Source organism: Oncorhynchus mykiss, chromosome 6 (assembly GCF_013265735.2).
Source record: "Oncorhynchus mykiss isolate Arlee chromosome 6, USDA_OmykA_1.1, whole genome shotgun sequence".
NCBI classification, from domain to species: Eukaryota; Metazoa; Chordata; class Actinopteri; order Salmoniformes; family Salmonidae; genus Oncorhynchus; species Oncorhynchus mykiss.
In genome coordinates, this window is record NC_048570.1 from 33,233,312 (window position 1) to 33,247,357 (window position 14,046).

The window sequence follows — 14,046 nt, forward strand, 5'->3', positions numbered from 1 at the left end:
GAGCATCCTAGGACCTAGTTAACCCCGTGAGAGCATCCTAGGACCTAGTTAACCCCGTGAGAGCATCCTAGGACCTAGTTAACCCCGTGAGAGCATCCTAGGACCTAGTTAACCCCGTGAGAGCATCCTAGGACCTAGTTAACCCCGTGAGAGCATCCTAGGACCTAGTTAACCCCGTGAGAGCATCCTAGGACCTAGTTAACCCCGTGAGAGCATCCTAGGACCTAGTTAACCCCGTGAGAGCATCCTAGGACCTAGTTAACCCCGTGAGAGCATCCTAGGACCTACTTAACCCCGTGAGAGCATCCTAGGACCTAGTTAACCCCGTGAGAGCATCCTAGGACCTAGTTAACCCCGTGAGAGCATCCTAGGACCTAGTTAACCCCGTGAGAGCATCCTAGGACCTAGTTAACCCCGTGAGAGCATCCTAGGACCTAGTTAACCCCGTGAGAGCATCCTAGGACCTAGTTAACCCCGTGAGAGCATCCTAGGACCTAGTTAACCCCGTGAGAGCATCCTAGGACCTAGTTAACCCCGTGAGAGCATCCTAGGACCTAGTTAACCCCGTGAGAGCATCCTAGGACCTAGTTAACCCCGTGAGAGCATCCTAGGACCTAGTTAACCCCGTGAGAGCATCCTAGGACCTAGTTAACCCCGTGAGAGCATCCTAGGACCTAGTTAACCCCGTGAGAGCATCCTAGGACCTAGTTAACCCCGTGAGAGCATCCTAGGACCTAGTTAACCCCGTGAGAGCATCCTAGGACCTAGTTAACCCCGTGAGAGCATCCTAGGACCTAGTTAACCCCGTGAGAGCATCCTAGGACCTAGTTAACCCCGTGAGAGCATCCTAGGACCTAGTTAACCCCGTGAGAGCATCCTAGGACCTAGTTAACCCCGTGAGAGCATCCTAGGACCTAGTTAACCCCGTGAGAGCATCCTAGGACCTAGTTAACCCCGTGAGAGCATCCTAGGACCTAGTTAACCCCGTGAGAGCATCCTAGGACCTAGTTAACCCCGTGAGAGCATCCTAGGACCTAGTTAACCCCGTGAGAGCATCCTAGGACCTAGTTAACCCCGTGAGAGCATCCTAGGACCTAGTTAACCCCGTGAGAGCATCCTAGGACCTAGTTAACCCCGTGAGAGCATCCTAGGACCTAGTTAACCCCGTGAGAGCATCCTAGGACCTAGTTAACCCCGTGAGAGCATCCTAGGACCTAGTTAACCCCATGAGAGCATCCTAGGACCTAGTTAACCCCATGAGAGCATCCTAGGACCTAGTTAACCTCATGAGAGCATCCTAGGACCTAGTTAACCCCACGAGAGCATCCTAGGACCTAGTTAACCCCACGAGAGCATCCTAGGACCTAGTTAACCCCACGAGAGCATCCTAGGACCTAGTTAACCCCATGAGAGCATCCTAGGACCTAGTTAACCCCATGAGAGCATCCTAGGACCTAGTTAACCCCATGAGAGCATCCTAGGACCTAGTTAACCCTATGAGAGCATCCTAGGACCTAGTTAACCCTATGAGAGCATCCTAGGACCTAGTTAACCCTATGAGAGCATCCAGTGCTGCAGTAGCTACTCACCTCAGCCTCCTTCTGCAGGAGAATCTGGTCTTTGTCCATCATATCCTCCTCCACAGCTCTGTAGGGAACATTTAAGGGAACATATTAACTACTGTAATATGTTAGAGTAGTATCAGCCCAGACAGAGTGTGTGAGAGAGAGATAGAAACACTGCAGATAGGAAGACTGACCTGCCAGGTCTCTTCAGTCTCTCTGAACGGAAGTTCTCGTAGTGCAGGTCCTGAGTGACCTCCTGGAGGTCCTGCATGTGGGTGCTGGAAACACACACAACCATCAGACATTTCAATATCACAATTTGGCTTGTGCAAACCCCCATAAACCCCACTAGACTAGACTACTACACTGTGCAACAGATGGACAGACTTGAAGTTCTGTGCTCAACCACTAAGTGGCAGTATAGTAATACATATCCAACATAAGAGCATAAGAGCATGCATAGATGACTTTTACATTTACTCTAAATCAGGGGTACGCCAAATAAAAATGTGATTCACATTTTGCCTCTCCACATTTTCAAACATTTACATTTTCCAACAGGGCTATACATTTGGGCGAGGTTTTTTTCTCGCCTGTGTAGCCTCGTTTTACTGCCAAAAATAAAATTAAACCATCTAGTGTTCAGTGAAATAACAACACAATGTCAAATACAGGTAGCCTAGTCAAATAATTAACATCCAATCACATTAACTGTTACTCTCTCGCGGGAATTCCACTAACGGTCCATGTGTAGCCAAACGTAGCTGCTGCTCATTCTGTTTGCTCGAAAATTGATAAATTGTTTTTAAAAAGTAAGGCCCGTGTCCATAGAGACGCATAACAGCTCTACTGGTAGAACTGCTACTACCAGCAGTACTACACCTGCACCTGTCGACAACACAAGTTGCTCTGCTTCCACGAGTACATCCAATGCTAGTAATTCTACATGTGTTGTTAGCCCAGCTAGCATGGACACTGACAGTTGTGAATCTGACACAGCCGAAGAGCTACTGCCTCCTTACCCGGGAAAGCACCGAACAACCGACAGGGACGGACCATCGAAGAGGCACAAATAAGATGAAAGAAACATTGATTTGGGTTTCACCTATATTGGGAGTAGTGCCTTCCCTCAGCCACAGTGTGTTGTATGTGCAAAAGTACTGCCTACAGCTAGATGAGTTAACAGACGTGGCGGGCCTGGCACAGTTCCTGGTATATGTCCGTTACGTTTATGGGGGGTCAATTAAGGAAAACTTCTTCTGGAAACCAGGAAAGGATATTTTTTAAGTACTGGACAGCATTGTGACATCAAATGGACTTTGGTGGTCAAGATGTGTTGGTATCTGTACTGATGGGGCAAAAGCCATGACAGGGAGACGTAGTGGAGTGGTAACACGCGCGCAAGCATTTACTCCCAACGCCACTTATTTATTTATTTTATTTATTTACCTTTATTTAACCAGGTAGGCAAGTTGAGAACAAGTTCTCATTTACAATTGCGACCTGGCCAAGATAAAGCAAAGCAGTTCGACAGATACAACGACACAGAGTTACACATGGAGTAAAACAAACATACAGTCAATAATACAGTATAAACAAGTCTATATACATTGTGAGCAAATGAGTTGAGAAGGGGGGTAAAGGCAAAAAAGGCCATGGTGGCAAGGTAAATACAATATAGCAAGTAAAACACTGGAATTGTAGTTTTGCAATGGAAGAATGTGCAAAGTAGAAATAAAAATAATGGGGTGCAAAGGAGCAAAATAAATTAAATACAGTTGGGAAAGAGGTAGTTGTTTGGGCTAAATTATAGGTGGGCTATGTACAGGTGCAGTAATCTGTGAGCTGCTCTGACAGTTGGTGCTTAAAGCTAGTGAGGGAGATAAGTGTTTCCAGTTTCAGAGATTTTTGTAGTTCGTTCCAGTCATTGGCAGCAGAGAACTGGAGAGGCGGCCAAAGAAAGAATTGGTTTTGGGGGTGACTAGAGAGATATACCTGCTGGAGCGTGTGCTACAGGTGGGAGATGCTATGGTGACCAGCGAGCTGAGATAAGGGGGGACTTTACCTAGCAGGGTCTTGTAGATGACATGGAGCCAGTGGGTTTGGCGACGAGTATGAAGCGAGGGCCAGCCAACGAGAGCGTACAGGTCGCAATGGTGGGTAGTATATGGGGCTTTGGTGACAAAACGGATTGCACTGTGATAGACTGCATCCAATTTGTTGAGTAGGGTATTGGAGGCTATTTTGTAAATGACAACGCCAAAGTCGAGGATTGGTAGGATGGTCAGTTTTACAAGGGTATGTTTGGCAGCATGAGTGAAGGATGCTTTGTTGCGAAATAGGAAGCCAATTCTAGATTTAACTTTGGATTGGAGATGTTTGATATGGGTCTGGAAGGAGAGTTTACAGTCTAACCAGACACCTAAGTATTTGTAGTTGTCCACGTATTCTAAGTCAGAGCCGTCCAGAGTAGTGATGTTGGACAGGCGGGTAGGTGCAGGTAGCGATCGGTTGAAGAGCATGCATTTAGTTTTACTTGTATTTAAGAGCAATTGGAGGCCACGGAAGGAGAGTTGTATGGCAATGAAGCTTGCCTGGAGGGTTGTTAACACAGTGTCCAAAGAAGGGCCGGAAGTATACAGAATGGTGTCGTCTGCGTAGAGGTGGATCAGAGACTCACCAGCAGCAAGAGCGACCTCATTGATGTATACAGAGAAGAGAGTCGGTCCAAGAATTGAACCCTGTGGCACCCCCATAGAGACTGCCAGAGGTCTGGACAACAGACCCTCCGATTTGACACACTGAACTCTATTAGAGAAGTAGTTGGTGAACCAGGCGAGGCAATCATTTGAGAAACCAAGCCTGTTGAGTCTGCCGATGAGGATGTGGTGATTGACAGAGTCGAAAGCCTTGGCCAGATCAATGAATACGGCTACACAGTAATGTTTCTTATCGATGGCGGTTAAGATATCGTTTAGGACCTTGAGCGTGGCTGAGGTGCACCCATGACCAGCTCTGAAACCGGATTGCATAGCAGAGAAGGTATGGTGAGATTCGAAATGGTCGGTAATCTGTTTGTTGACTTGGCTTTCGAAGACCTTAGAAAGGCATGGTAGGATAGATATAGGTCTGTAGCAGTTTGGGTCAAGAGTGTCCCCCCCTTTGAAGAGGGGGATGACCGCAGCTGCTTTCCAATCTTTGGGAATCTCAGACGACACGAAAGAGAGGTTGAACAGGCTAGTAATAGGGGTGGCAACAATTTCGGCAGATAATTTTAGAAAGAAAGGGTCCAGATTGTCTAGCCCGGCTGATTTGTAGGGGTCCAGATTTTGCAGCTCTTTCAGAACATCAGCTGAATGGATTTGGGAGAAGGAGAAATGGGGAAGGCTTGGGCGAGTTGCTGTTGGGGGTGCAGTGCTGTTGACAGGGGTAGGAGTAGCCAGGTGGAAAGCATGGCCAGCAGTAGAAAAATGCTTATTGAAATGTTCAATTATGGTGGATTTATCAGTGGTGACAGTGTTTCCTATCTTCAGTGCAGTGGGCAGCTGGGAGGAGGTGTTCTTATTCTCCATGGACTTTACAGTGTCCCAGAACTTTTTTGAGTTAGTGTTGCAAGAAGCAAATTTCTGCTTGAAAAATCTAGCCTTGGCTTTTCTAACTGCCTGTGTGTAATGGTTTCTAGCTTCCCTGAACAGCTGCATATCACGGGGGCTGTTCGATGCTAATGCAGAACGCCATAGGATGTTTTTGTGATGGTTAAGGGCAGTCAGGTCTGGGGAGAACCAAGGGCTATATCTGTTCCTGGTTCTAAATTTCTTGAATGGGGCATGTTTATTTAAGATGGTTAGGAAGGCATTTAAAAAAAATATCCAGGCATCCTCTACTGACGGGATGAGGTCAATATCCTTCCAGGATACCCCGGCCAGGTCGAGTAGAAAGGCCTGCTCGCTGAAGTGTTTCAGGGAGCGTTTTACAGTGATGAGAGGAGGTCGTTTGACAGCTGACCCATTACGGATGCAGGCAATGAGGCAGTGATCGCTGAGATCTTGGTTGAAGACAGCAGAGGTGTATTTAGAGGGGAAGTTGGTTAGGATGATATCTATGAGGGTGCCCGTGTTTAAGGCTTTGGGGAGGTACCTGGTAGGTTCATTGATAATTTGTGTGAGATTGAGGGCATCAAGTTTAGATTGTAGGATGGCTGGGGTGTTAAGCATGTTCCAGTTTAGGTCGCCTAGCAGCACGAGCTCTGAAGATAGATGGGGGGCAATCAGTTCACATATGGTGTCCAGAGCACAGCTGGGGGCAGAGGGTGGTCTATAGCAGGCGGCAACGGTGAGAGACTTGTTTTTAGAGAGGACTTGGGTACACAGCAGAATTCACTGAGAGGCTCTTGCTGCCAAGGGAATGCCTGACAGCTTGAAAGATGTTTTGGACACTACAGTGAAAATGGTTCACCTTGTTAAAACAAGGCCCCTGAACTCTTGTGTGTTTTCTGCATTATACAATGATATGGGCAGCGACAATGTAATGCTTTTACAACATACAGAAAAGTCTGCTGGTTATCAAGGGGCAAAGTATTGACAGGAGCTTAAAGTTTTCTTTACTGACCATCATTTTCACTTGTCTGACCGCTTGCATGATGACGAGTTTCTCACACGACTGGCCTATCTGAGTGATGTTTTTTCTCGCCTGAATGATGTGAATCTAGGATTACAGGGACTCTCCGCAACTATATTCAATGTGTGGGACAAAATTGAGGCTAAGATTAAGAAGTTGGCGCTCTTCTCTGTCTGCATTAACCAGTACAACACACAGGTCTTTCCATCATTGTATGATTTGTATGCAAATTAACTCAAACTTACAGACAATGTCAAATGTGATATAGCAAAGCACCGGAGTGAGTTGGGTGCGCAATTACGCAGGTACATTTCCCGAAATGGATGACACAAACAACTGGATTTGTTATCCCTTTCATGCCCTGCCTCCAGTCCACTTACCGATATCTGAACAAGAGAACCTCATCGAAATTGCAAGAAGCGGTTCTGTGAAAATTGAATTTAATCAGAAGCCACTGCCAGGTTTCTGGATTGGGCTGCGCTCAGAGTACCCTGCTTTGGCAAATTGCACTGTTAAGACACTGATGCCCTTTACAACCACGTACCTATGTGAGAGTGGATTCTCGGCCCTCACTAGCATGAAAACTAAATACAGGCACAGACAATAAGGTTTTATATGTAAGATGGTTAAATAAAGAGCAAAATTATTGATTATTATTATATTATTATTATTTGTGCCCTGGTCCTATAAGAGCTCTTAGTCATTTCCCAAGAGACGTGTTGTAACAAAAACTCACACTCATTCATATGTTTAATAAATGTATTGTATAAGTGTGTGTGGCAGGCTTACAATGATGGCAAAAAACAACATTTGAGAGTTCACTGACCCTAGTGCTAGAGGGGGTACGCAGCTGGAGGTTGAATGTTTGAAGGGGTACGCATTGCATTGTCATGGTGACTTACACAAGCATGGTGCGTAGTTTGAGGAAGTCGTTATGCTCGGGGTTCTCCACCTCTACGACCCCCCAGGGGTAGAGACGGCCTCTGATCTTCTTTCCTTTCACCTCAATCAGCTGGTTTGAACCAATCACAGAAAACGGAATGCTCGCCTGAGAGAGGGAGACAGAGGGGGAGGAGTAGAGAGACATGGATGCGAGGGCAAGGAAAACAAGGGGATAGAAAGAGGATACAGAGTGGGAGGAGTGTGAAAACAGAGGGATGCAGAGAGAGGGATCAGGGAAGGAGAGAGAGGTGGAGAAGAGAATAGAATGATGGTTATTGAAGATGAGTGGAATCTACTAGAGCAGGGGTGTCCAACTCATTCCATGGAGGGCCTAGTGTCGGCTGCTTTTAGTTTTTTCCTTTCAATTAAGACCTCGACAACCAGATGAGGGTAGTTCTTTGCTAATCAGTGACCTTAATTCATCAATCAAGTGCAAGGGAGGAGCAAAAATCCACAGACACTCTGTACGTACCAGAGTAAGGAAAAATGACCGGATCATTTACGTTTAACATAAAGCCCATTCAAACGGGTCAGTTTCAATAGTATGATTCTCACCCATTCTAAAAACCCAGTGGTTAAGAGAAAAATGACATAACAGTGGTTCTACGTCACTCCCAGTCTCATTCAGTAATGGTGTTTCTCCTTGAGTTTCTTTCTCTTAGTTGGTGTTAGTATTTTTACGTCCCAAATGTCACCATATTCCCTTTATAGTGCACTACTTTCTTTTGACTAGGTCCCTTAGAACTCTGGTCATAAGTAGTGCATTATATAGGGAGTAGTGTGCCATTTGGGATGTAGCCTTTCTGTGTGTGTCGTACCTTCAGTATTCGTGTCTGCTCCTTGAACTCCTCATCCTCATCTGAGTCCGCGTCTGGCAGTTGGTAGATCCTGATGCCATGCTCTGCAATCTCATCTAGGATCTACCAATACAGAAACACACAGGATCAATACAGTCTTAACCCCGCTGTGACCTTATGACCTCTCACATTTCCTCAGGTCAATCCCCATCCGCTTCCCAGAGGAATAACTTGTCCCTAGGCGTTGATCTAAGGTCAGTATTGCAATCTGTGCCTAAGGGAAACCTGTACCCGGAGGCTGGAGCCGCTCCCCCCAGCCCAGCAGCAATCCCTCTCATCTGAACCTTGCAGTTTTGGATGGCTGTCATGTTGGGCTGAGAGACAATCAATCCCACAGTAGGACATGAACATGCTCCCTCTGCAACATAATGAGACTGTCACTGCTGTCTGTTAGTCAGGCCTCTCCTCCCTCTGTTCTCACTCTCCTCTCTTCTGTGTCACTGTTTCAGACATGGCCCAGCCTCCATGACAGAAGTGGGATTCTGGACATGCCATTTCTCTCTCCCTCTTGTTACTTCTAGTTTTACCCACTTACCCCGGAGGAGCAGGGGGGGGGGTCTAACAGTCATAAGAAAACTTATCCCCTCTCCTTTGTTCAACCCCCAGCGGTGAAGCAACAACACAAAGGCCTTTCTTCACCAGTATCTAGGGGACAGATGCTAACTTTCTTCACCAGTATCTAGGGGACAGATGCTAACTTTCTTCACCAGTATCTAGGGGACAGATGCTAACTTTCTTCACCAGTATCTAGGGGACAGATGCTAACTTTCTTCACCAGTATCTAGGGGACAGATGCTAACTTTCTTCACCAGTATCTAGGGGACAGATGCTAACTTTCTTCACCAGTATCTAGGGGACAGATGCTAACTTTCTTCACCAGTATCTAGGGGACAGATGCTAACTTTCTTCACCAGTATCTAGGGGACAGATGTTAACTTTCTTCACCAGTATCTAGGGGACAGATGCTAACTTTCTTCACCAGTATCTAGGGGACAGATGCTAACTTTCTTCACCAGTATCTAGGGGACAGATGCTAACTTTCCTCACCAGTATCTAGGGGACAGATGGAAATGTTTATTCTTTTATAAATCAAAAGGTGTATTTTTCTCTGTTTTCTCAAGATTGAATTAGCAATGCATGAGTGTTGCATAAAGTGTTGTTTTCCTGACATTTTTGGGGACTTTCATGTAATCTATAAAGGACAGTATGGGGAGAGGCAGGAGTCCAGGATGTGAGAGCACATTTTTCCTATAGAGCAGGCCACTGTTCCAGCTCCTGTTATGGCTGTGGGTTGTTTTCTCAGCGCGCTCAGAGCCGAGTGTGTGTGATCGGGTCTGTGTGGGGAGTGGAGGGTATTGTTAAGGACCACATCTGAAAGCAAACAGACTTACGGGACCCGGAGGAGAGCGTGGCACAGGACCAGACCCTCTCCCCATCGCACACACATGCAAGTTCCCACACAGAACAGACAAGTATCAGTTTGGTGGGATAGGACTGGGAGTTGAAGAACATGACACAGAGGGGCAGAAAAAAAGGATTAGACAACAGCAAGAAAAAAGTAACAAACAAAACTGCTTATGTAAATCCACAGCTATGAGGCAAATGAAGAAATATGCAGAAAAACATGTTTTTGAATGTATCAGAGACAGGAGGGATACAGAAGTAGCACCCTGCACAACCACAGATACGACAAACAATACACTCAACAACTAACTATCATAACACAAGGATGAGAAGCGATATCAGTGGGAGAATTACGAGAGGGCTGGAGTCGCATCTCAAGTTAGAAATTCACCTAAAAACAGAATGTTAAGTCATGGAATCCAACCACTCAATAGGTGTTTGGACATGTTTCCCAACCTGTTTAACCTAATAACTATTTACCTGGAATTTACACTACCATCTAATTACAGCAGCCTGACTTAACCAACCACACCTAGCTTCAGCAGTGATAGGTGTTCATACCACTGCCTGGTCTAAATCTGTCTAAATTAGACAAATAGAACACACACAACCGATGCCATGTCAATTATAGTTTTTTTTTGTCCTATTTATATATCTTAACACATTAAAGCAGGGATCATCAACTAGATTCAGTCACGGGACAATTTTTTCTTGAGCAGATTGTCAGGGGTCCGGAAGATAATTACAAGTAATTTGTAGACGCAAAAGGACTGCAAGAAGCCCAAACAGAAATAACATTTGACTAAAACATAGCAATTTCAAACCTTGCTTACATTTGTATACGATCACATAAACTGAGTGTACAAAACATTAGGAACACCTGCTCTTTCCATGACAGACTGACCAGGTGAAAGCTATGATCCCTTATTGATATCACCTGTTAAATCCACTTCAATCAGTGTAGATGAAGGAGAGGTTAAAGAAGGATTTTTAAGCCTTGAGACAGTTGAGCTATGGAGTGTGTATGTGTGCCATTCAGAGGGTGAATGGGCAAGACAAAATATAGAAGTGCCTTTGAACGGGGTGTGGTGGTATGTGTCAGGCGCACCGGTTTGAGTGTGACAAGAACTGCAACGCTGCTGGGTTTTTCATGCTCAACAGTTTCCGGCGTGTATCAAGAAAGGTCCACCACCCAAAGGACATCCAGCCAACTTGACAACTGTGAGAAGCATTGGAGTCAACATGGGCCAGCAACCATTTGGAATGCTTTCAAGTCCATGCCCTGACAAATTCAGGCAGTTCTGAGGGCAAAAGGGGGTGCAACTCAATATTAGGAAGGTGTTCCTCATGTTTTGTCTATCTCTCTCTATTATGTGTGGGAATACTTTGGAACATATTTTCTCAAATAAAATCACTTGGAGCTGATTTGCTGATTTGCTGGTGTTTTTACAGTCTTTCATGTCCAACAGTGTATGTAACAGTGTCTTCAAAAGCATTCATACCCCTTCACTTATTCCACATTTTGTTGTGTTACAGCCTGAATTCAAAAGTGATTCAATATTTTCTCATCCATCTACACAGTACCCCATAATAACAAAGTGAAAACATATTTTTAGAAATTTTAGCAAATGTATTGAAAATGAAATACAAAAAGATCTCATTTACATAAGTATTCACACCCCTGAGTCAATACACGTTAGAATCACATTTGGCAGCGAATACATCTGTGAGTCTTTCTGGGTAAGTCTCTAAGAGCTTTGCACACCCAGATTGTATTTTTTTTATTTATTTTTTATGTTCCAAGCTCTGCCAAGTTGGTTGTTGATCATTGCTATTTTCAGCCATTTTCAAGTCTTGCCATAGATTTTCAAGCCGATATAAGTCAAAACTATAATTAGGCCACTCAGGAACAATCGATGTTATCTTGGTAACAAATCCAGTGTATATCTGGCCTTCTGATTTAGGTTATTGTCCTGCTGAAATGTGAATTTGAAAACAGACTGAACCAGGTTTTCCTCTAGGATCTTGCCTGTTGTTAGCTCCATTTCCATTTATCCCAATAAACTCCCTAGTCCTTGCCAATGACACGCATACACATAACATGATGCAGCCACCACCATGCTTGAAAACATGAAGAGTGGTACTCAGTGACACATTGTGTTGGATTTGCCCCAAATGTAACACTTTGTATTCAGGACATAAAGTACATTTCTGCCACATTTTTTGCAGTTTTACTTATTTCCTTTCTTAGTGCCTTATTGCAAACCGGATGCATGTTTTGGAATATGTGTATTCTGTACAGCCTTCCTTCTTTTCATTTAGGCTAGTATTGTGGTGTAACTACAATATTGTTGATCCATCCTCAGTTTTCTCCCATCACAGCCATTAAACTCTAACAGTTTTAAGGTCACCATTGGCCTAATGGTGAAATCCCTGAGCGGTTTCCTTGCTCTCCGGCAACTGAGTTAGGAAGGACGCTGTATCTTTGTAGTGACTGGGTGTATTGATATACCATGCTCAACTGGATATTCAATGTCTGCTTTTTTTTTAAACTCATCTAGCAATCGGTGCCCTTCTCTGCAGAGCATTGGAAAACCTACCTGGTCTTTGTGGTTGAATCTGTGTTTGAAATTCATTGCTTGTCTGAGGGACCTTACAGATAATTGTATACGTGGGGTACAGATAGTGATAAAAAAAATAATGTTAAACACTATTATTGCACACAGTCAGTCCATGCAACTTATTATGTGACCTGTTTAGCAAATTTGTACTCCTGAACTTATTAAGGCTTGCCATAACAACGGGATTGAATACTTCTTTACTAAAGACATTTCAGCTTTTCATTTTTAATTCATTTATAAAAATCCCTAAAAACATATTTCCACTTTGACATTATGGGATATTGTGTGTAGGCCAGTGACACAAAATCTTGACCATGCTCTTACACCAGCCTCTTTCCTTACTGTCCAGCTAGCCTGCTGATTACAGTTATGTGCTGTAATTGGCAGAGAGAAAGGGAATACGGGGTCCATTTTTCGACCCTCCGCCTCGCTTTCTTAGTCTCTCTCAGTCTCTCTCTCTCTCTCTCTCTCGCTGTGTTTGAGTTGGCAGGTCAGGTCTCTGGTAACAATGGCACAAAGGGCTCTTCCTCAGTATTAATTAGAAAAGTGAGAGCCTCTGATTTGAAGGCTTAATTTGTTTTGATACGTGTTATCTAATGACTGTGTGTTAGTGAAGGCTAGTGGAGGCGGAGGAGGTGGAAAGATTCCCCTTGGGGGTAATAAACGATAAGGGTGGGGAGAGACATTCTTACTTTATGGGGTATTATGGAGGCAGTGGATATGAGAAGTTTAAAAACAATGCTTGTGTCCCAAATGGCATCCTATTCCCCATATAGTGCACTACTTCTGACCAGAGCCCCATATGCAACAATACAATACAATACAAAATAATTTAATTCCTTTAGCATCACATCCAATATAGCCCTCTTCTATATTTAATATAGGGACAGAGGGAACATTGAGTCATTTAGGTCAAGTAAGCCTCCAACCACACTAACAGAAGCAATACGCCTGTTTCTCACTACAAACCCCTTATTACAAGGGGTTACACCAGCAAATAACACAATACAATAATATTTTCATATGGTTTACTCATAAACATAACCTCAAAGTAAACCCAGTATGAAAACACCCATAACGGAGTATGACTATCATAGCCACAAACCAGTTGAAAAACAGCCACAAACACACAGCTGGGTTAAGTGTTACTTCAACACATTACACCTAGCTACAGTACGAGTTCAAATGGCCACAGACCATAAGTGTTTGTAGCTAAACAGTACCATTATGGCACCCTATTTCCTATGGGCTCTGGTCAAATGTTGTGCACTATAAAGGGCATAGGGTACCATTTGGGAGTTATCCTGTGTAATCAGTTACAGACCACAGCTCTGTCTGTCCCCCTGGCACTGCTCCTGGTCTGACTCAGCAGAAACAGCCTGTTCAGGTCTGTCATTGTGGACTGTTTGTCCCCACTAAACAACTAGTCCACCAGGGAACAATACTTGGAAGTGAAAATATACACTGAAGCAAAGTCTAATGAAATCAACAATGCAAAGCGAAAAAGCTCAATGAGAAAAACAATCGAATGGCATCTTATCGACCCGGGGCGAGGAGGGCAAGGCATTGGGAGCCCAGAGAGCTCACCAAGTCTATGCTGGGAAAACCTTGATATAAGCTTTATGTAACATTACAGACCAAAGCCTCTTGAGCCACTATAAAAAAAGCTGTCCAATACACAATGATGTTGGCAACAACATAATAATAACATAATAGAACAGATTAATAATAACAACAAATGTATTATTGTTTTGTTCTACCACTGACTGGGCTCACACACATTACACATCTAATGTGGGAGTCAGTGGGTGGACAAAACGCTAAGTCCTTGTTAGATTCCACTAGGTCCCTCACTCAAAAACAACTTTAATTCAAAACTGAACTTGTTAACTTTATATCCAAAATTATTTAGCTTTTCCAGGAAATGTCTTGAGACTAACCCTCCTGCTGCCCCATGGAGTCAGCGGGTGTAACAGAGCCCCAACAATACTCACTCTGAGGGGAGCAGACAGAGAGTGTTAGACCCCAACACCACCCCCT

The 14,046-nt window shown here is 44.3% G+C and overlaps 1 protein-coding gene across 3 annotated transcripts in view; it reads right to left on the minus strand.

Moving 5' to 3' along the window:
• Window positions 1–14,046, minus strand: part of LOC110525804 (septin-2) — a 50,387-nt gene that overhangs the window by 5,499 nt on the left and 30,842 nt on the right. For all 3 annotated transcript variants that reach the window (XM_036979948.1, XM_036979949.1, XM_036979950.1), the window contains 4 exons: window positions 7,943–8,044; window positions 7,085–7,230; window positions 1,760–1,843; window positions 1,590–1,647 (listed from right to left, as the gene is read on the minus strand). In XM_036979948.1, coding sequence (XP_036835843.1) covers window positions 1,590–1,647; window positions 1,760–1,843; window positions 7,085–7,230; window positions 7,943–8,044 — 390 coding nt within the window. The remainder of the gene's footprint in view (window positions 1–1,589; window positions 1,648–1,759; window positions 1,844–7,084; window positions 7,231–7,942; window positions 8,045–14,046) is intronic.